We start from the raw sequence: 24149 nt of genomic DNA on the forward strand, positions 1-24149 counted from the left end.
AATATATATTTTTTTAATTAATTAAATCATATGAGAGGTTCAGTGACGATGTTGGGAGAATTGAATCGTATCGTTTGTATTAACTTTTTTAATTTGGAAACTAATGTCCTAAGTATATTATATAATGTAAGTATTTTTGTAATTCATTTAAGATTTTGAAAAATAAATCTTTATTGTCATTCAAACGACTAAGAGATTGTTAAAAAAAGCTCGACACGCGCTACTCCGACGAAAATCAAATAAATTGAGTGTATTTCCTTCTTTATAGTTTAAGGATAATTATTTTTGATACCAAAACTTTATCGAAATGAGGAACAAAGCATATATAGGAACAAAGCATAATAAAAACATTAGTTATAAAATTCAATTTTTACATAGAAGCATTATAAACAACCGATAAAGCTGTATATATACAAACTTTACTTTCCGTGACAATGTTCCCGAGCAGCCGCCCACGCGCTCTTACAAAATATTTAATATCAGCGTTACAAAACGCCGGTCCTTACAAATTTGGATGTAGCGAGAAATTTACACAAACATACAAAGAGATCTATTTGTATGTTTGTATACGTTAAGACGTATTATAATACTAGATTTAGTGATTGATTAAAAAAACAATGATTCTCTAATATCGTAGACAGTCGTTAGTATTTCGCCAAAGTATTTTCATTCCATATTATGATTTAAACCTGTTTGATAATATATTTAATACAATTTTTTTTCTTGACTTCGTCCGCTTGGCTGTATTAAGTGTGTCAACAGAATTGATGTTGTAACCAACCATCAGCGACATCTATTGTCTGTATCACATAACTACATACTATACAGTTCATAACTTTTATGCATTGGTTTTGATTCTGCGACAACTGCACGGTATTTCAGAATAAATTATAGTCTGTGTCTTATCCTGATGTTTAAGCTACATTAGGGTAAAGTTTCATTAAAATCGGTTTAGTAGTTTATGCGTAAAAAAGCAACAAACAAATACTTTCATGTTTATAATATTAATAGGCTTAAACGAGCTCTGTTTCGGTCCTGCCTATATATGGACATTGCTTAACAAATAACAAGGAAAATCGTATACAAATTATTTACAGCAGAATATTATAATTTATATTTAATTACTTTGAATATTTATCATTTAAAATATAACTTTTATGGTAATTATTATGAAACAATAGTGATGGACCGATAAGTCTCACTGTTTATATAACGCTATGGCTCATGTTACAATGGATGGTAAGTTACTGACCACGAAGAAAGTGCTGCCATTTATATATCTCGACTTTCTACATTATTCTCTTACTTATCTTTCGTGTAATAAGATATTTAGTTTAGATTTATACGGAATAACTTCTCATATAAAACATCGATTTTTTTTAGTTATTTTAACTGTGATATAAAATGTGAGTTGTTATGTTCATTAATCGTTTGAAACGAAAGATTTTATTATGGGGATGATTTCAATAATTCGATTGTTGTAACTTGATTTGGAAGGACAAGCTTGTAAAAAGTTGTATGTGGCTTGCATATATTGGCCTAGTACAAGTTTGCATCGCAAACTACATACAAAGCGTTTTTTTCCCTACGTTAGATACTATGCAAAGACGTATGCCAACTTTTGAAAAGCATACTGATAGGTTTATTTATTCATATTATAAGAATAACTCCGTTATGATTGCTCAAATTTCAAAACTGCCGAAATTCAAAACTTAAATCTATTACTGTAATGAGATATTTTAACTAGAAATAATAATCAAATTTAAAGCTGACGAAGCTGTTTAATTATTAACACTATACACTGCTTACGAAATAATCCAAAAAGTCATTTATATTACATGTAAAACAAATATGGCCGACCTGTTTACATCACGGATCACAAGTCAGCTGTTGGTTGTAGTTCGTATTTAGAATTAAGCAACTGATCTGAACGGTAGTGTATTAAAATTTAACGGACAATTTTATTTTAGTCAGTGTACTGAAATTAATAATAGATGTCATAAGTATCAGTGAAATGGTGTCAACTATAAGAGTGTGCTAAAATAGCTGGCATGAATCAAGCATGGCGAAGGAGGTTCCACTGGGTGACAGAGACGAGGATCGGGAGATTATGGGTTGGTTTTTATAGTTGCATGAAAAAAAAAACTATAATAGAATATAATAACAACCTTATTATATATATAAATGATTACCTGAATATACGCTCACAGATATTTATTCATATTTGAAGCAGATAATTGGAAAAACGTAAATATTTAAAAAGAAAACTTTTTTTTACTGAACTCAAAAAATACTTCACAATTTAGTGTCATATTTATATAATAGATGGCGTTGTTAAGCAAAGTTTGGAAATATATTTTAATTATATTTTAAACCTATAATCAACATTGATCGTTTAAAACTAATAATATATTAGTATAATATATATTCCATGAATATTTTGAGGAAAATATTCGCAAATTATTATTTATCATAATGACGTGTCTTTTCTCATAATTATTTACTTCGAAAACAAATAGCTTAGTCGATCAAACACAATAAAGCCATTGACTCATAACTGACCAAAAAAATATGTTTATATATATGAATTCTTACTTAATTTAATAATTGTATGTTTTAATTAATTGAATGCGTTAATTTTAAAAGGTGCAGGAAGTGAGTGATAATATTATCACATCCCTTCACCGACACACTTAGTTATTAAACTTATATTATTAATTTGTAACATAACACAATATACTTCTTACGAATGTCATGTGTATTATGTAAATAAACTTTTACTATTTAAATGATTTCATGATAGGTATAATTAACTGGTAACACTGATTATAATATTATCCTTGAAACAGATTAAAAATGATTAATACAAGACTTAGTTTCAGTATTATTTTTTTTAAACAAAATACTGAATTTTTTTTTACATAAACTTTACTCACAAACGTCTTGTATTTAAAGTTTAAATCGCTCATATTATATTTAAAAATTGGTAAGTGAGAATATTAATAAAAGATTCGTTTCAAAATTATTTTTTCACATTCTTAACGGACTATAAATATACGGAATTTCATTTGTGTTTTTATTGCAGTATATATTTTTTTCAATATGATTAAATGTAATATTTTAATGTATACGATCAATATGATTAAATGTAATATTTTAATGTATACGATATACATTGGTTTGTAACGACAACTAATCATCTTCTGTATCAATCCAAGATCGTCATCAAATTGTTCGCATACATGATACAATACTTGATAATATGTTTAGAGTACTGGCCATTACAGACGCAGCTGTTCTCAATTAATTGGAATATAATATAAAAAATTAATAAGTTTTTTGTTTTATATGAAAGGACTTTTTATCTGATTTATTGTCTTACTCAATCACTAATCTTTTTGATATAATCTTTAATGTAGGACTGTATTTCCCAGGCGGAGTTAGTCGCAGCTGTTCGCAGACGAGGTCGGGGTGACAGCGATGAGGATGAAGATCTGGGCTTGCCTCACAGCCCGCCAGCCTCCCCGCCCACAGATAAGGCTGAGAAGGTTAGTTTAGTTAATACATCACGATTACACATCTAATTAAAATTTTATTAGTTTACTCGCTTGTATTGAGTAACGTTTCTCATTAAGGTTAAACTTAATTTGAAAATATAGTTTTATTTTAATTCCCTAATTGCTATACTGGCTGTATATACGATTTTATTAATGTTGCTTTTTTCATACAAAACGTATGCGAGAACTTTTACTCTATGTAATAATAAAATATCTTAATTAACTTATGCTGTTGGTTCTTTTGTCTGCGCTGTCTCTTATGTTTTGATCTAAAATTTAAATAAATATATATAAACTACATAAATATTATAAGAATTAAATTTTTATACAAATTTCAAATAGTGACATCTGTGCTATTATCGAGTAACTTTTGAGCGAACAATAAATTCATCTTGTTTACAATAGATGGCGCTGAAAGCTCGTTACAGAGTTCGGAATACATATTTCAGTATATTAGTAAAATAATTTAAAATATAAAAAATATAAGACAAAATAAATGAAACCTTTGTGTCAATTTTTATATCTGAAATGATTTTGTACAGTCTTAGGGATGTATTATTTATTATCATTCTGTTTCTACGATACTTTGTCAAATATGTCACCGATTTTTTTTATTTAGGCGCTCGTATATGAACTTACTTGATAAATATAAAATATCCAATGTAATATCGTTTCATACGAATTTATTTAACACTTAATTATAATATTTGAGTACAAATCGGGTTTTGTTCGAGTCTACACAAGTGTACATATAGCAAGTAAATTTATACGAACAATAGGTGTACGGAGGCGACCTCGGACGTACTTTCGCAGATCGATTTGGTTCAGTGATACAAACGTACTTACAACATTATATGTATGTATTCATTACCATAAAGTTTCATCATTATAATGAAAATATACGAATTAATATTAAAAAAAAAATTCAGTATCATCTTTCGTAATATGAACCGTAGAACTCAATGTATGACCGGTAAATTTATTTTAAAACAATTTACACGAGAACTGCACTATTACAAAATAATCCTTAAAATTAAAACCAAAAATATTATTAAATTTTTTTGCATAATAATATTGATATCGACATTTTTTTATATAAATCTCTTAGTTAATTAATATAACAAAATCTTTTTTATATATACAGTTATTTTTAAACTGTCCAACGTATATTCACATCGTATAGCAATAAACGTATCATAATTCGATTGCATTTTCGTATTGCGATATCTTCATATAAGATACAACTTATCGTATCAGACATTCCCTTATATGGTAATGTTATAGTTTCCTATCGATCGCTACTCATTATATTGTGTACTCTATATAAAGTACATTAATAATTTATCAATAAAGCGTTAATGATGTAGGAGCGGAGTAACGCGAATGATTTTAGCGTTTCACTATTAACACATCAGTGTTGTTTATATCAATAAAACTATACTGTTCTGTTTAAATATAAAGAATAATCGATATTTTTCATGATGAACGATTTTCTTGAAAAAAAATGTAATTATATTTATATCATACGAATTTGATTTCAATGCGATTGAATTTTACATAACATTATTCACGAAGCAATTTAACCTTTTTCAGCATGAAATTAAAAATATATATACAAATTATTAGTATTCCTTTTGTTATTTATCAACAGATAAACAAACATGACTTTCATCCTAACTTTGATATTAACATAAAACGCCCTGTAGTACTTATAAATCTCGTTTGTCAATAATGTTAAGATATTAGTCTGATATATGGAGGAACATCTTATTTAATGAAGACCAACCGGACAGAACGACAAACATCACTAGTTTTTGCTTTAGAAATTATCTGATACGTATAAAAACTACTATATTTTTATCACTAAATTAAACAAAAAAAAATTGTAACTTTCGAGTCGACGTTCTGTTTCAATATAATATATCAATTTCCGTCCGTTAACTGTATGAGTTGACATCAACTAGTTTTTAATTTTAATATAAGCGATATTCACATAATAAGGAATTAATTTCATAAAATACAAGTTAATCATAATAACATGTTTTAAATTAAGGAAGATATTAAAAATCGCTTTCGTATTATGTAAATCTGCGAAGGATGTGCCTTTGTCTATGAGACCGAGTCTCAGTGCATCCGCGGTTTTCGCTGAGAACGCACGCGCTGCCGAAGCCTGGATATAGTGCTAGTGTTAGTTTGTGCTAATTACGTCTCCATTGTAGAGAGTTGATTTATAGTTTTATATTTTAGTTTTACGTGTACAGGAAAAAACCTCACGCATTCGTTCGTATTTACAGAAGTGACATAGAAAGTTTATAAGAGTTATTATCAGATATACAAGTATCGATGTTTCAGAATACACTTCATTTTTCACGCAGTCTCACATACAACACAATGTTTAGAATATTTCAATAGTAAATACAACTAGGTACATTCGTTCACAGAAAATAACAGTTAGAAATCTCTATAAAATTTATATCTCCATTTTATTATATATGAACCGTTATATAAATACAGTTTATTAAAAAATAATAGATTTTTAATTAATTATATGACAGAAGAATATCTTTAATAACAGCCAATACGAAAACGTGACACGAACATAACATATTCTTACTTAATAATGAAGTAATTTTTATAACAAATAAAATAATATATAGATTACATTTAGTAAATAACTGTTACGTGTTCAGTGAGCTGATGGATGTGTCCCATGGTCTTAATGTGAGGTTATCTGACAGTGAACCAAACGGCAAACGGTGTGCTCGTGTTAGGGGTGTTACGTATCAAAGTGAAAAGTGAATTACATGTTGTGTGTACTTATTACTTGAGGATAGTATTGTATTTGAGGAATATGATCCAGGTCTTATAGATAGAGAAATATATGTGTTTATGAAGGCTAGGGTTAAGTGTCATTAATTATTTATTCGAAATTATATATACATATATATATATATATGTATATATATTATAGCAAAGTTTCACCGCTGTAATATTTCACGTTTTTGTATAAACCTAACTTCCGATTACCAAAATCAATAAAATAATATTATTTTTACCAAATATTATTATTTAAAAGAAAAGAAAATTTCTTTTTACATATATTTACTTGGAATATATTAGTATTCGTTTAACATTTCCAAAATTTCGATATCCTACAGATTATATCACAATTCGAAAGATATGCTGAAGGATCATAAATCTCTTTATGTAAGAGGAAATTAAGGGGCATTATATATTTCTTCACCATAATGTGGTTATAATTATCAGGCGCTGTTCCGACCATCCCCGCTTCAGCACCTCGCTACATACTAACATAACACCCTCATTAGATCCTTCAAAACCTCCATTGTTATCAAAACAAAAGAGGAATACGTCAGTTCTATGTAGCTGTTGTGATGAAAACTTAATCACCTGTTTGTCCCATCACCCTCGTTCTAAACGACTCAACAGGTGACGTCTGCAGCGCGTCGCCACAAGAACCGTGAGAACTCAGCGTTTGCTGTCCGCTGTGTTATTAAGATCCTGCTCCACCGGAGTCAATAAAAACGAACATTTTCATTTCAATTTATCGCCGTTTCTTAATTGAGAACAGTAACAGGTGCTGGTACAAAAAACCTCGTGTCATTGACTGCTCTTTGAGTTATACGATGCTTATGCTGAGACGCGTCTATTTTAATGTAATTTTTTTTATATTTTATTTTTCTCCTTACTATACTTGGGTCTTGGGTTGTCGCAATGAATGAAACAAAACAATGAGAGGCCCTATTAAATTTTATGTTTTTCTATATTAATGTTACTTATAATTCAAGTTTTTATTCCGTGTAACGATTTCATCTGTAATAAGATAGAAATTTATTGAGTTTTATTTTACATAAAGAGATTTGTATTATCAGAATGGCATATTTAAATCTGATAAGTTATCACACAGCGAAAGTGACTTGTCAACAATTGATTGAAAGATCATGACAGATGTATTTGTTCCCAATAATGATTTAACAACCAATTCTCTCCCTCTCTCTCTCTTTCACTTTCTTTTTCTCTCTCAGTCACTCACTCTATAGATATATATAATAATGGCATAGGTTCTGTCATCTGTGGTGTTAGAGGTCCGAACATTTCTAGTATGTTTGTGAAATGTGATATAAAATGAAAATCCACACGAAATGAGGTTAAGGGCTCACACGGCGGTCACGGTCTGTGATCTTGTATGTACGCCTGTGTGTTGCCTGTATCTCCTGTTACAAACGCAAGGTAAATAGAATGTTTTAAATGTATGCCATGTCATTGAATTCAAACAGACTATGATATAAATACAATCATGTCCGCGGACAGTGATATTGAGTTTTATATAAGTTTAAGAATTATCTAAACCATGATTCTGATACGAAAAAAAAATTATCAAAGGTTTATATATATACATACATACAAAATTATTTGTATTCTCTCCGTGTTAAATAAAATAACTAAAACATATATAAATATATATGAAGTTGCCTGCGGGTTATGTTATATTTCATTTTGTAACAATTCTCTCCAACATGCCGTAATAAGTCATCTGGATTCACGTGACGCGGAGGTCTAGTCTGTGTGAAAGTGCACTTCATTTAATTATCGTATTATGTACATTAAGCAATGTTTTATTGATGTGGAAAAACTAAACCAGACCATTAAAATTATATGGCTATGTTTATGTATTTTTTATGTTTTTGAAGTCGAGTCGATCTACAGATGTTTTTTCGCAATTAAAACTAATTAAATTTTTTTTTCTTAAACTAATTAAAAGATATTATATAAATATGCGTAAATGTAACATTTACTTAAGTCCACGACATATAAAACGCTGTTTATTTTCGTATCGTATAAACTCAATACATGGCACCTATGTATGTCCGTATATACTTGAAGCACCTGTAGTGTTGTACTGAATCTCTTCGCCCAGCTAATCCGCAGCTATTCGCGTCACTGTGCATACATCCTTAAATATATTTAGTATAATATGTTTAGTGAAGACATATAAGATAAAGAATACGAGAGGATGACGTCATATAAGATTTAAGTTGCATCTGTTCTGCCGGAACTAAATCTACTTACACTTATAGATATTACAAGAGTACTGTAAACATAATTTACATATGTATGTATGTGTGTGTGTGTTTATTATTACGACATCACACAAAACAATTTGTATGCAATTCTGTAAGTAGAAATTGAATCCCATACGACCAGGAGTAACGCCGCTGTAAAGGCTAGTACAGAATATGTTATAAGCTGATGCTCGCTGATTTGGTTTACAATTTAGGAACACGAGTGTTCCTTTAAGTGTATAGTGCGTGTACACGATTATTCTTGATCTTATAAGGTGTATCTCTAACGAGTAACGCTGTAGTCCGTACCACTTGTAAACGCAGCCTAAATCATAATATTTCCAAATCAATAGTAAGAGTGTGTCGGATCGCATCCCAAGGATTCTCTGATCGATTAACAAAGCCGCTTTGTCTCAGTCGCTGAAATGTCAGGGTCTATTAATTAAATGTTTTTGCTATATCTCTGACACCGGCCCACTTGTCAGTTGATAGTGTTTTTGTCAACAACGCGTACCTGTCCAGAGATGATCGTGATTACCTACGTTTAAGACTTACTACGATGTTAAGAGTAATTATTTACACATCCAACAATTGGTTCTACTAAATATATGTTACAGGAGAACTTGTTTGTCTGTGTAGTTTAAGTTTAGTTAATCCGGATTTGATTAAGATTATTTTCGATAGAATACACAGGAACGGGTGCATTATAAATAAGACTATTCATTTTGTCTCGTTATCTACAGTTATGTACTAAGAATTATAACGAATAACAACACATACTCCACCCACAACATCTGCACTACGCCTTATTTATTAAACGATATTAATATTGCTTAAAGATGTCATATTACTTGTATCGATAGTTTTGTAACAGCAGATCTCGTCGGACATCGCTATTGGCAGTTTGAACTGACGACGTTTCATTAAATCGAAGTCATTTTTATTTAAAACAATGCATTCACTTGTGAGTCATATAAGACCCTGATGACTAGTTTTGTTTATTTCACTCTTAAATTATTGACATATAAAAAATATCCGCAAGGCTTTGTGTTATTTAACGCTACTTTTATTATAATTCGCTTCTGTGTGTTTTCAAAAACGTTAACAATAAACGTATGTTGAAATACATTCGGCAAATGACGGCAGCACATCCGGTCTTTATGTTACTCCGACTGTAATGTGATGCTTTCAAAGTGTTTGCTTATAAGTTTAATATTTGCAAAGGCTATGGACTACATTCATACATATTTATTAATTGAATGATGAAAATATTTCTTAATTACTAAGTAATCAAAGTTATTTCGATCGTTTGTTCTTGTGTCTGTGTGTGCGGTTCTTGTGTTCGTAAGGTTCATAGTTAACTGGGTTTATCGCTGACTGAACTAATAGAGAGATCAAATAACCGCTTCACTTTAAGATAGGGCTGACAACGTTCCGACATTAAAGTATACAGAGTTCATTTTGCTTGTTAAGTTTTTCCTTATAATTGTCGTCTAATCTCAAAAAACTTACTCATTTTTGTTTCTCTTACTTCGTTTTTATGATTACGTCATTCGTTATCGGGTACCATATTGTTGTTCACAAATAAAATAAAAAATATCATACACAAACAATCTTCATAGAAGATAGAATATAATTTATAGAAGCAATCTTTTCTATATCTTATACATATGTCTGTTTGTAAGAAAATAATATACTGCCGTCCCTGTAACAAATGTCAGTGTCACTGAGACTCGGCAGGAGGTTACGCACGCTTTCTACCGGCTTTCCACAGTTCAATTGTCTTAAACGTTAGAGTTTAACCGACGATCGGCGCTGAGTTACTGCGAACCGGCGGTTAACTTGTACACTATTTATATATTTGTATAGAAAGTCGCTAAATCAATGATAACCAATAGCTCGTAAACGTCGGTTTCGAAGTAGCGATTGTTCGAAAATTAACGTCTCACAAGATACCTTGGTTGAAGAAATTTCAATTGACTAAATGTAGTAATTGTTTTTTAAGAAATGTGATTATAATAATCTGTTTGTTGAAATTAAGATTCTTATTTGTTTTAAGTATTTATGGAATCTGACACATAAATAGTGCAGAGTAGTCGAAACCTTTGTTAGAGTGGAAAATAATGAAAACGCGAACTTAATATTGAAAAGAAGGTTTTATTGAAATGCAATATGTTTTTGTTTTATTATTAATAGCACTTAAAATAATTATATACGACGTAACGTTGAATCGATTGCTTGATAAGTTATCTAAGTACTTCACAGACTTTATGCCCTACTATCAAGTTGTAAAACAACGAAATACTAATGAGGCGATCAGTATGCTTAGTCTGAGTCTGCCTCGTCACTTCATGCGCAGCGTTAACAGTTTCGTTAATACTAAATCTTGACACATTATAGTAATTAATTAGTTTATTAAATGATAAACGTAAAACGCTTCGTGTGTAGTGTACCTATGAAAACATCGACTAAGTGTAACCACAATAACAGTGATTATTAACAATTTAAATGAATCAGTTCGAACGTTTAAAGGAAATAAAAATCAGCAATATAAACACGGGGATATATTAATGAAAAACGCTCACACTGTCGGTGTTTAAGTAGCCGATGAAAATTCCTACTAAGGAAAGCTCTGAATATCATTCGACGGCACTTTGTACCTTCATATCTTTGTAATAATATATAAAATAAATCAATATAACAATGACTTTATTGTACCTTAACCACTAATATACGTATGTATGTACATGCCTTTGAAATTTGAAATTGGCATATTTGAAGCATGGACTATTACTTAGAATTAATTTACTTTTAAAAAATGACCATCGACCTTTATTGCAGTTGTCTGCCTTTATTGTTACTCACCTGGACATCACCAGTAATATACAGTTATAACAGAGATAAAAATCATAATCTCATTGTAACTAACATCCTGCCTCCAAACATCCGCTTTCTAACCGAATTGCGTCGCATTTTGCATACATTTTGTTACGTCACTTGACTGTTTTATTTCCATTGTAAATCGGTACAACAGGTCGAATCTCTTAAGCCGATTTTCCGATTTGAAAGATGATATGATTTTAGTATATGAATAATTTATATAAATCCGTGTTTATTGACGAGCAAATATAGAGATTTATATTTAAATAACATAACGTTAATCATTAACGTTAAAATATATTTAAAACGGTTTGTCGGGTTGTATGTGTCAGTAACGCGCCGAGGACACGATGATAATGAAATTAAAAATATGGGACTCCGAATGAAGAATAAATATTTTACATTGTTATATGTAAAAAGATTTCCTTTACACCGAACTGAATATAAATTAAACTGGTCATGTAACGTTCGGTAAGCCGTTACGCAGCTGTGTTAGTATTCCCAGTGACTATCTTCCGATGTTCGTAACACACCGCTGTATACACGTCGCTGGGAACGAAATTATCGTAATCTGTTAACTATTAATTTATCCTCATTACTCATAATCTGATTATCAAACATTTAATTTGTCCGTGTTCATACATATTACGATGTGATTTGAATAATAAATTGAATTATTCTTATAAATTTGATTATCTGTAACCACAAGCAATAAATTAATAAGTGTGTATGTGGCTTTATACCTCTCAAAAAGATTCACCAATTTCGATGCGGTTTATTTAATTTAAAAGCTAATTTACATGAGCTGGTGCTTAGCTGTTTTTGGTTAATATCGCTCCGGTGGTGAAAGAGTATCAGCTCTTTTCTAACTTGATTTATGGATTACATGATTTTAGTCCCGCATCTTCTTTTTATCATCGGACAACAAGACTCATGATTGGTCTCTATCCTTTTGTTGTAAACCTTCCTTTCATCCCGACGAAGCGATACGCTTCCTCCTTCCTCGTGAGCACAGCAAGGATTGGAACAGTTTGCCAGCGTCTGCGTTCCCTTCGAGTTATAATTTGGGTGTCTCTAAAAAAGGGTGAATAGGCTAGTACTGAGACGATGCGTTCACCACCTAGGCTTAATTTCCTTTTTCCAACGTGGAATGTCAGTGAAGCACTAACTAAGTCGAAATAAACAAGTTGGCGTATAATTACTCGATGAGGTGCTTCACGTATGCCAATGTAATCATTAAATGACAATTAATTTCGAGTATAAAGATATTATTTTTTTATTTTATATAACTCTGTTTTAATACCGTCGTGTTAAAAATTATATAGCTACAGTTAAACTATATGTTAACCGCGGTTTACCTTCTGCGTTTACGTGTTTATTTTATTTCAGGTGACAATATCACCAGAGATAACATGTTTTGTCTATGAAGCCTCTGTGTTTCTCTTTATTCTAGACTACATATAATAGATACATTATGAAACTCTGTCGAGTGAGAGCGTGAACTCACAACAAGCCACTCATGATGTTAGTATTTCAGTTTTCGTTGTAATGAAAGTATCATTTATATAATTAAACATGATATCATAAAATTATAATGTATTTAATACTGAGCTTGTTAACTAATATAAAATGTACGGGTGTGTCAGACTGAAAAAACTAAGGGCGTTGTTTGAATATGACGATGCAAATTAGTTTAAAATGTACCTACTTTCACCTACCTACCTGTATTATATAACTGTGGACGTTTCATTTTATTCATTCAAAAAAAAAAAAAAAACAATTAATTATTTATAAATAGTAACGGTTCATTTCTGGCATACAATTTATTTCGTGTATATACATGGAAAAATAAAAAAAAAAACTTCATAATATCCCTTTCCTGACCTGTTAATACATCTATTTAAACAGACAACAACGAAACATATTCCTTTCCTTATCGTAATATGTAGGTATTTACGAATTTTTACTGAAGTTTTAACAAGTAATAATGATAAAAGAAATCATACAAGATTATTTTAATATGTATATAAATGTATTCTAAAGTGTTTTGTATCAGAAAGGTGTTGTGGTCGTGTCCCAAGATGGTCTTTATAAGTTTTTAATACAAAATGAAGTTGAAAACAACTTATTTTTGTTGCTATAACTTCAAGGTCACATTGTAGAACCTAGATTTATTGCGTTTCACCAAATAATGTTGAAAATCATCATACTATATGCATTATTATCCAAGATATTCCATGTTTTGTTTGTTTAAGTTATATTTAGGGATTGTAGGGCTGGAAATGGTTATATCTCACCAATAAAGACTACTGTTTTAATGTTAATTTTATATTTAGTGATTTCATAGCTGTACATAAATTAAATGACTTTTATCACACCCAATAAATAGGTACGTATCGAATTCATGACCACGCTTTCTAATAAGTCGGTTAAAAATACTTTAAAATGTACGCCATTAATGATCTTATAATCAGTAGTTCTAAACAATGACACGATGACAAATAATTCCACAGGGATCACGTTAGAACCCGGTTAGGTCCATTCTATATTTTTTTTATAACAATTTATGCCATCATATGTATCTTGTAATTATATTACGTAAGTTTTTTTTTATATTTATAAATAATGCATTATAAACACACACCGTATCTCTGCTATCGGTTATTATCAGGTGTATTGAGAGCACTTTAAACGCGTCACGAGATATTTATTATCTTGCATATTGTAAATGACACTTATGTTCATAATTGGTATTAACAACTATTATTTATTCTAGTAAACTTTACTTGTATTACAGTATATATTTGTTTCTTTGAATACGCAAAATACTTTTATTTCTATATAATTGTATATTATACACGTAACATAAACTTCTATATGAATTATAAATAATTTGTAAAGTTGCAGCAACAGTTACAATATATATGTGGGAGTATTTCATTTCTTTACTATTATTTTATTATTTTTTTCATTCGGCCTATATACTCAGTAAATTCTAAACGCGATTATTTCAATGAGAATTTTGTTAATAAAACTCTCATCGCGTGACAGACGGTCATATATATCGGGCGATACATAAAACAAATCTTTGCACGTATAGCACCACATTATGTTTTACGTACACGATCGGAGTTTATCCGTTCACAATGATAATTTAACAGCCGCTCGGATCACCTTCATTAACATGACATGCCATCGTATTACGATCATCAATCATGTCGTTGACCGCATCATTCATCATTATTCGTTATTACGAGTGTCGATTACAGTTTGATCGGGTGATTGATTTGATTAAAAATTATGTGTGTCAAACGGTTTGTAATTAACGGTAAAAAAAAAAATATATGTCTTGTAAAAACAAATGCTGTACTTATTTTATACAGTATGAAGTTTTTAATTCTGAATTTAAATTTCTGAACGCTCAAGTCCACTCGCTGACTTCGCAATTATCTCGAAGACTTGTCAGCTATAAATGGAACGTGTTTTTCTCATTCCGTAAAAGCGGGAACCGTATCAAGATCCTTTCTGTGCTAGAATTCTATAAAAAACTTACACTATTCATTCAATACATTATAATATATTATAATATAATAAATAAGTTTTTACTTCACTGAACACAACAGTTTTATTCACTCGTTTAAACAAAGTAACACAACGTGAAGTGTCATGTAATCTCAGCTTAACGTATAAGTTATCGTATTTCTTAAACTCATTAATTTTAACAGCCCGTTACGAATTGACGGACATTTTGTAAACGTATACAATCAATAAAATTATTATATACAGTTTCGTTTATAGTTTAATGGGTATCTTTGTGCTAAAAACCTATAAATACGAAATAAAAATTACAGGTTAAGTGTTATTAACGTTTATGATATAGTTAGAATAGTGAAATCTCTAGGATAGTGATGTGACAGTGACAGTGACATTGTAAGAAAAAATCGATTAAAATAAACTATCAATATGATGTTATATGTGACCAGTAATAGTGATGTGGTCCGTCGACCGCCTCGGAGGCGACACATCAGCGCCAACATTAAGGTGGTACTAAGGGAATACATAACTATTACGCCTAAATATTAATTTCAACTAAATTTTTTTCTCGATAAAAGTAATTAAAAAAACCTATGTATATATCTGAATTCGCTTTACCGCGTATACATATAGCATGCCAACATATATTATATCAAATAAAACTATATTTTCTTTGATTACTGATGCACATTAATATTGAAAACCCGATTAATATGTACTATATGTAAACGTTCAGCGTCATCATGCCGGTATATCCCAGTCCTCGTGCAGTGACGGCTCTCTGCTCAGTGTGGGCTCCTCGGAGATGGACGACGACAGCAGCAGTGGACACCAGCTGGACCAGACACGACACGAGCACTCAGAAGTCTACAGTTAGTATTGGAAATAATTAAGTATAAGGAGTAAGGCATCGGTTACAATCAGATATGAAGATTTATCAGGGATAAAAGTATTAGAAATATTTATAGATGGAGTAACAAACTTCTTTGTAATACACGCAGTCCCTTACGAGAATGTGTTGTAATTATTGTTTAATTATACTATAGTATGGCTTCAGATGAGCACAATGAACAGCTTCCAACTTAGTTTTTACAGAATTTAGAGAAAATTATCTTTAAAAATAAAATGCCATACTAATAGCTGCATTAATAACTTTGTTATATTAATTGTGTTAATTCCAGCATCGTCCGAGCCTCCCTCTGGAGTGGCGCCACTGTCGCACTCAGCCGCTCGACACAAGATGGCGGTGAGGCCGCGACGCAACCACGCTTTGCCACGGAGGAAAAAAAACAACTCGGTGAGATGTTAACTATGAATGTGCTCTAACAATATACTACTGTATATTTACATAAAAAACTCACTTGTTTGTTTTCCTATTGGATACTGTTGAGCTTTTCGTGTACAGATATTAGTTATAAATAACATAAATACTACTTTTAAGCGCTTAAAGCATTGAGATTTCTTATTTGTTTCTCTTACGCGTGGCAAAACCAAAAAAGAGGCTATTTTAATATTTGTTTCAGTTTATTAATGTATGACATTCTCATTCCAGATCGCTGCCTCAGCCTTGCCGATAACTCCCGAGCTGAACGAAGAAATGACACGAAGCACTACTCCTGAAGTCATCCTCAAATCCTCAGAAGTCGTTACTGGTATGTGATGTCAAACTTTATAATCAGATATATGAAAGTAGCCATTCAACTAATCATATTTTAGAAGGTACGTATGAAAATAAAATAATGATATATTTCTCTATGACTATTTCAGAATCATTCTCTTCGACTACTGCGAAGCATCACATGATCGTTAAGGACCAACACCAACAGCTGAACCGGGAACTCCAAAAGGTTCTGGAAACACCGAGCGACACTAAACTGAAGTCCTCGTCCCTACCGCCCGGATTGGCTCTGAGTCAACTCGTTGGCCAATCACCTGTCAAACTGAGCATCGCTGACAATAATACCCCGAGATCGTCGATCAAAAGAAGCAAATCCAGTACACAAGAACAACCAATACGAGAGAGTTCACCAAAACTAAACGAAAGCCGACAACCGGAGGATAGGAACAAACACCGCTCTGACAAAAAACAAGCCGACGAACCTTGCCTCGAAAAGAAAACTAAGTCAGAGAAGAAAGTAGAGAACGAAGTCATACGGTCTTCCAAAAAAGAGGAATCGTTTTTCAGCAGACTGCTTCTGAGGAAAAGCGGAAAGAAATCTAAGAAGGATCAAACCGACGGCGACGGGCAGCAGGACGTGAAGAAAACGAAGACTGAGAAGACGACGGCGCAATACAAACCAGTGGACTCGGGCTGTTACTACGAACAAGGATACAAACACACAGACAGGTCCTATAAATCAGCCGGCCAGAAGGCGTTCGCTAATCAAATGCACAAGAGAATTGATAACAAAGGAGCCTACGTCCACGAGGGCGCGTACAAAGACGTCTACAGCGCTGCCAAAGTCACCGGCCTCGATTACAGCATAGATCTCAAAGCCGCCGAGGAAACCGATAAAATGTTGAACTACGAGATGAAAAACAGATTCAGCAGGAGGGACGAGTTCTGCGAGAAGATAGAAAAGAAACGTTCTTCGTCCAAAGAGGCGATCGATGACAAGAGGGAATCTTTCAATTTGCATCACGATAAATCGAAAAGACCCGCCTCCGTACAGAGATTGATCGAACCGTTCTCAACAAAAACACTTCTCGCCAACGAACTCGCTAACAGGACGGACGAAGACAGTCTGTCTCCTACATTCGAAGTTTCCGACGAAGATTCCATTAGAGGCCTGAGAATAAAAAACGTTAATAACGATTGCGTGTTCCACAGCGGCAGTATGCCCAAGAATATACCGTACTTCAATCCGAGCATCTCTGTCTCCGTGTCACCTGTGAAAAGCAAGACTCACAGCTCCGAAAACGTCAAGTATATGAGCCGTTCCACGGAAGCAGATTTCCACGGGATGGAAATAGTCAGCAAACGAGAAAACGTTCATCATGTTTGCAAAACTGATGAACCATACGTCGCTTCCGGTTTGAGATCTTTGGGTGACGAATACGTGGAAACTAGAAGCAGTATCGGTAAATCTCACAGTTTTCGTTACGCGTCCCAATCATCTTCGATCAGTTCCCAGGAAAACCAACTGCCGAGTCTACCGGCCATCGTGGGCATCTCTGAACCGCTGCTTGAAAGCTGGGAAGTCAACTATAGGAGGAACGTTAGCGAGAGACACGACCACTCCAAGCGCATATCCGCCAGAAACTATAACATCCTGTCCGGTGAATCCGAGACAAACTACGACAGTCTACCGAGCACTGACAGCAGCTACCTAGACAGCCTCAAACAAGACATGAGCGAGGAAAGAAAGCTGTTTACAAACAGCATTCAAATCACAATAGATACTCACAAACGCGACAGCGATATCTCTCAGATCGAGGCTAAAATCGACGATATCATCAGCTCACCAAAGCCTATCATATCTCCAATACTCAAATCTAGTTCGTTAGATAGCGTTAAAAGTAGTCCCGAAAAACCTGCCGCAGACAGACGCAAGACCATATCAGTAGAAAGTGCTATAGGACAGAGTAATAAAAATATTCAAAAAGAATTAAAGCAAGAGCCGGAGGGGTTTATTTCAGTGACACACATAAATAGAGACAACGTGCCAGTTGTGATTAAAGCTGTTGAAATATCTAAGATAAATAAAAGCGACGAGAAGATACAAAAAACTGTAGCTAAGTCTGGAGTGCCGGAGTTCCTCAATATACAGCTGAACAAGGTTGACGCGAAACCGGTTACTAACGTTGTGTTGACAGCGAATGTGTCCCCAAAAAAGATTGACAGTCCGCAACCAGAGAAGGAACCGATCGTAGAAAATTTCGCCGCCCCTGATACGCAAATATCACAGAATGTGAAAACCTCTAAGGAAATAACGAAAACGGTTGATGACACTGAGACTGTACAAGTTGAGGAGAAACCAAATGTGGTCGTGGCCAGAACACTGAGCACACCCGCGCCACAGAGTCCCATGACACCGAAGCATTTCTTTAAAAAGAAATTACTCAGCGTCGACTCACAGGAAAAAATAGAAAAACAAAGAACCAGTTCCGTCAGCACCGAAGGAAGCATCGAGAAGATCGATAACATATCCATGGACCAAAAGTCACATTCCAGTTTCGGCAGCAAAAGTTCCATTCAGAGTATCGACAGCGACGAGAACAAAATACAAGACAGACAGGAGGAAGCGGTCGTCTACAGAAGAAAACCCTTCGGCAAAGACTCCAAGAAACATGACGACGAACCAGAACTTATGAAGGTTTTCGCGAGGCGGTCCCTCAAACTCAAAGACTCGGAAGCAGACCACATAGCGCAGGACATAGCCGACACCAACAAAAACGATAACGTATCCAGATCTAAAATACTCAAGAACGAGTTCAACGCTTCCATCAAATCTAGGGACAGCGACAAAGAGAACGAGGAACAGAAGGAACAAGCATTTGAGAATAAGCTGGTGGACATCGCGGCGAGGGTGAGTCAGTTCGGAAACTACCAGAGGAGCGTCAGCATCAGCAGTGTGACGCCCAAACGAGACAGCGCGCCCGCCTTCAGGAGCGACGTGAACAAATACAAGAAAGAAGTATCCGACTCCACTCCCGAGAAGAGATTGAGGAACAGAACGTTCCCCGACTCATCCAACGATAGAGAGGACATCAAAAACGTTACCAAGAATGAAGCCATGGGATATAAAGCGGATACACTCACCAAAAGACCCTGGCAGAGGACCGAGTTCAGACAGGTGGTGGAGAAAGAGAAACGAGACGTTACCGCGGTAGAAAAGGACGGAAACAATGAGAAAAGCGAAAGCGGGAAAGAGAAGGAAGAAGCGGACGCCTCACCACAGTTCAAAGGTATACTCCAAATGAGAGCGGAGTGGGAGAGACGAGCTCAAGGGATGACCAAATAAATACGGTGCTGATTATAAATAACTTTAATAACCATTTAGTTAATTAACGTTTAAGGACTTCGCTAGACGCGGGGTCTGGTTACATTTATATAGTTACTTAGCGATAGCCAAATTTATAAAGGTTGCATTTATCGCAGTTTTTATCGATCCAACAGACGGACGACATTACAGATTATTTATATCCGTGTTGAAAATATCACAATACGTATTAGAGGAGCGTACCCGGTACTATGAAATATGTTATTAATGAAGTTGTTAGCGATCACACATGGAGTATATTTTGAATACCAACATCTAACCAGAAGATAGTTTTCTGTACACGCGAGTATAGACGCAGTCGTAATTAGTCCCATAGTGCTGTAGACGGTTCATGTATCGTAGGCTATGTGTTGTTAAGACGTGTATTTTTGAGTGTTATTGCATTGATATAGCGAATAGTTATATTTTATTAAAGACTACATTATGTATTAAACATTTCTGAACTGTGAAATACAAATTTTATTCCTATAGTTCCTTTGTTGTTTTGTTTTTAACCTGCGCTGTCCTCTGATCCTTTAGGAACGATTATTAATATAAATGAAACTAGTGTTATTCGGATTTACTACGCGGATTTTATTATTTAAAAACTACATAATCCCGACGTTTCGGTTACTTTGCAGCAACCGTGATCACGGGCAGACGAGGTGACGAGATTATTAATATATTTCAATAATTTGCTTACATTTCACATTTAAATCAAAACATTACTATTCTGAATGAAAATTAATGGTACCGTTTTAAATAATTTTATAGGATTTCAGAATATTTTCTACAATTAACAATATTTTTTAAGCAAAGAACTGCAAATTTAAAATATGTATCTATTTCATGCTTCATAAACAACACTACAAGCCAAAGAATAATGGAATTTGACAAAAGTATTAGAGAAATAAATTTCTTAGAAGTTGCTTAAATATAAATAGTTTCTAACTGTGCCAGGTATCACATACAGCGAAAACTACACGTATAATTTTTTTTCATGTCTTTAGTATATTATCATCAAAGTCTGCTTAATAATTAAATATGTTTGAAATTTAGAAAATAACTTATTAAAAACATTAATTTTGATAATTTTAAGCACGTTATAGTGAAGGCAAAACTAGCAATTCATTATATTGTACAAAAATATAGTCAACAGCTGTCTTAAGTTTTCTATACGAACTAATTTTATTTATTTTATTTTATTGAGTATTCCCTTCATTGTAAATGAGGTATTTTTTTGGACATATTTCCCAACAGCTCTTATAACTATCACTAAAATTTACACGAATGGTAATAAAGTTCATTTTTTTTATTTTATATTAATTTTTTAGTATTGAATATTGGAAGAACGAATAATATTGGATTTACAATGCAAATTCAAAATTAAGATCATATTGTAAATTGTGTCTCAGATAAGAGTACACATTTGAACACACTTATACAAGTACAAGACAAGTAATGACTGAGAAAGACTAATAAAAGAATTGTGTAGACTAGAAAAAGTATATCTTCGTTTTTTTTTTAATTCAATGTAATCTCAGCCCTCAGGTCCTTCTCAAGAAATTATTTTAAGGTTTTTTCAAGAATAACAAACTCAATACTAGGGATCCCAATTATTGTAGGTACATTTATATCTGTTGTCCCTCTTTGTGTTCTTCGACATATTTTTTCCTAGTTTAATCACTGTAAATACTTTATTTTGATGGTGTTGTAAATAATTTTATAACTTATCATAATTTGTCTTTCTGTCAAATATGATTAATTACTCACTAATTCTTATATATATATATATATTTCTATAAGTATTAAATATTTATAAATATTTCTATAAGTTTATTCATACAAAGTATTTGATTTATTTTCCTTTTGTAGCATTAAATACATGTGTTAACAGAAAGTAACTTATTGAAAGGATATTTAATAATAATAGGAAGTAATCTGAAGTCGATTACTGACTATTATTGATAAGGTTGTCGATTAATGACTGAAAGGATAAATTTATTTCAGTCTTTTTAAGGAGTTACGATATTACTTATAATATTAAAATAAACAGAGAGCAAGGCTTAACATGTTCAACCAACGGAAGTGTCCAGAGGTAAGTAAAATTAATAAAATCATTTTATTTCGATCTAAAATTTCTTTTTGTCCTTTTAAAACATTTTATGTTTGTATTTACTTCAAGTTTAACAATTGAAAGTCGCCTGCGCAACTTATTATATGGATAAATATAAAAAAAAAATATTATTCTTCCAATGCCGGTTCACCAGTTTCGCAACGACGACGTAATTGCCAACAAAAGCTGTCTTTACTATTGATTATTATAAGATCAAACGGTATTCTTGCGCTCTGTAGTTATTTTTCCGCTCCATATTCTGTTCTATCTGTGTACGACATTGTTTGTTTTCGTGCCCGTATGAAATACGCAAAGGGTGTTTCTAAACGCAGGGCCGCTCCGCGCATGCGCTGTCCGATTCGACTCACTTACCCCAAATTGGGAGTCCATTTTATTTTACCATTTATATCTCTTGCGTCACAAACTATCGTTCAAGATACAGAAATTACTAATATAGAGACAATTTTATACAGTGGAGTGATATTTCCTGTGGGAGAAATTGTTTGTTGAAATTACATAATATTATTAAATATCGGGAGTTGCGATTGATTAGAGAGGTAAGTCTTTTTTAACCTATATTTTGTTTTTTTTTTTTTTTTTTAATTAATGCAAAGAATATCAAGGTAAACATTGCTTATAAACTAACATTTATTATTATTCATTTTAATATTCGGAGTGCTACATGAAAATATACTTTCAACTAATCTCTTGAAGTCCCAATACCGTTATAACTAAATAAAAACCCAAGAGACTATATCCACTTTTATGATACATTGTTACGTAATATAGTAAAGAATAAGAAAAACAAATAATGACCTTGTAAAAGTATTTGCGTCTTAAAAATGTCGGCTTCTATTCCTTAAGGTGGCACCTCTTGTGCGACGTAAAAAGTATAGAATATTAGAAATGTGTACAAAAAGGTCTGTGGCTGTTTTGAATGTTGGTAAAGAATCGATTTTATCGCCGTTGACCTTATGAATAATGCGTCTTGGCTGAAATTTTACATACATACATAAATATATCAGAAGAAATGTCAGCGGCACTTACAACCAATTTTATTTCTACAATTAATATTAATAATAATTTTAGGTATATGAAGTAATAAATCGGAATAAAATTATCAAAAAGTTATAACATCCCTTGCATTCAAATTAAACAAAATAAATAAATCTATATATATCCGTTTCAAACAGGAATATTTACTTACAATACCTTATTGAATATATAACATTCAATAATCATATCTTTATAATAGTATGATTTAAAATATGCGAGTATAATACTGTGTTAGGCACAAGTATGTGACAGGTATTAATTTTAAATTTCGTATAATATCGTGATATCAACAAATAAATATAAATAAAATTATATATATAAGAAATAAAACAAGGAGCTAAAAATACAATAACCCTGAACCAATAAGCCAGTAAACCGCTTTGACTTCCGGAACCTTTAAGAAAACCTATGTATACAATCCGATTACAAAAACAACATAACTAAGATTCGCTACGTATATATAATACGATCAATAGAAATTGTAATAAATATTCAATTTAGTATTATTTATATAATAATATTGGTTTTAATAAAAAATATATATTTTAATATCAATTTAGGAATACTGTTTCAACAGATTATTATGTAACCAATACTATCACTCTGGATAGAAAAAACTTCATAACAGATATATTTTAATATAAAAGTTTCAATTCCATACAAAACAACATCTAATTTTTTTTTGTATTGTCGTTTTAATTTACAATAATTTGGAAGTATTATTAATAATTATTTACAATTAATATGGTAATAATGAGCGTATATATCAAACACCTTTGTGACGTTTATAATACATTATTCTATAGTAAATTTGTATGCCTGATAAAGTCTATGTAAAATTAATTAAATTGTGAACAAGAGAAGGTAAAGGACTCGTAGAGCGTCCGACAGTAGAGATACTTGACACCCTCGTGCTTCCAATGAAAGCTTTGAGGACCTG

At 32.3% G+C, this 24149-nt stretch overlaps 2 protein-coding genes across 7 annotated transcripts in view; both read left to right on the forward strand.

The window, feature by feature from the left end:
• LOC116774337 (uncharacterized) overlaps positions 1–20532 on the forward strand; it is a 67042-nt gene extending 46510 nt beyond the window's left edge. For 2 of the 5 annotated variants that reach the window (XM_032667040.2, XM_061524925.1), the window contains 5 exons: positions 3435–3548; positions 15792–15927; positions 16237–16352; positions 16608–16707; positions 16823–20532. In XM_032667040.2, coding sequence (XP_032522931.2) covers positions 3435–3548; positions 15792–15927; positions 16237–16352; positions 16608–16707; positions 16823–20019 — 3663 coding nt within the window. In that variant the 3' untranslated portion in view covers positions 20020–20532. Of the gene's footprint in view, positions 1–1812; positions 2115–3434; positions 3549–15373; positions 15563–15791; positions 15928–16236; positions 16353–16607; positions 16708–16822 lie in introns of those variants that run through there. The other 3 variants (XM_061524927.1, XM_032667041.2, XM_032667042.2) reach the window with 3 other exon arrangements.
• A 2014-nt stretch (positions 20533–22546) lies between these two features.
• LOC116774506 (protein Fe65 homolog) overlaps positions 22547–24149 on the forward strand; it is a 38448-nt gene continuing 36845 nt past the window's right edge. For both annotated transcript variants that reach the window (XM_061524779.1, XM_061524783.1), the window contains exon 1: positions 22547–22710. The gene's annotated coding sequence lies outside the window, so the exon portion shown is untranslated. The remainder of the gene's footprint in view (positions 22711–24149) is intronic.

Source organism: Danaus plexippus, chromosome 26 (assembly GCF_018135715.1).
Source record: "Danaus plexippus chromosome 26, MEX_DaPlex, whole genome shotgun sequence".
Classification (NCBI taxonomy): domain Eukaryota; kingdom Metazoa; phylum Arthropoda; class Insecta; order Lepidoptera; family Nymphalidae; genus Danaus; species Danaus plexippus.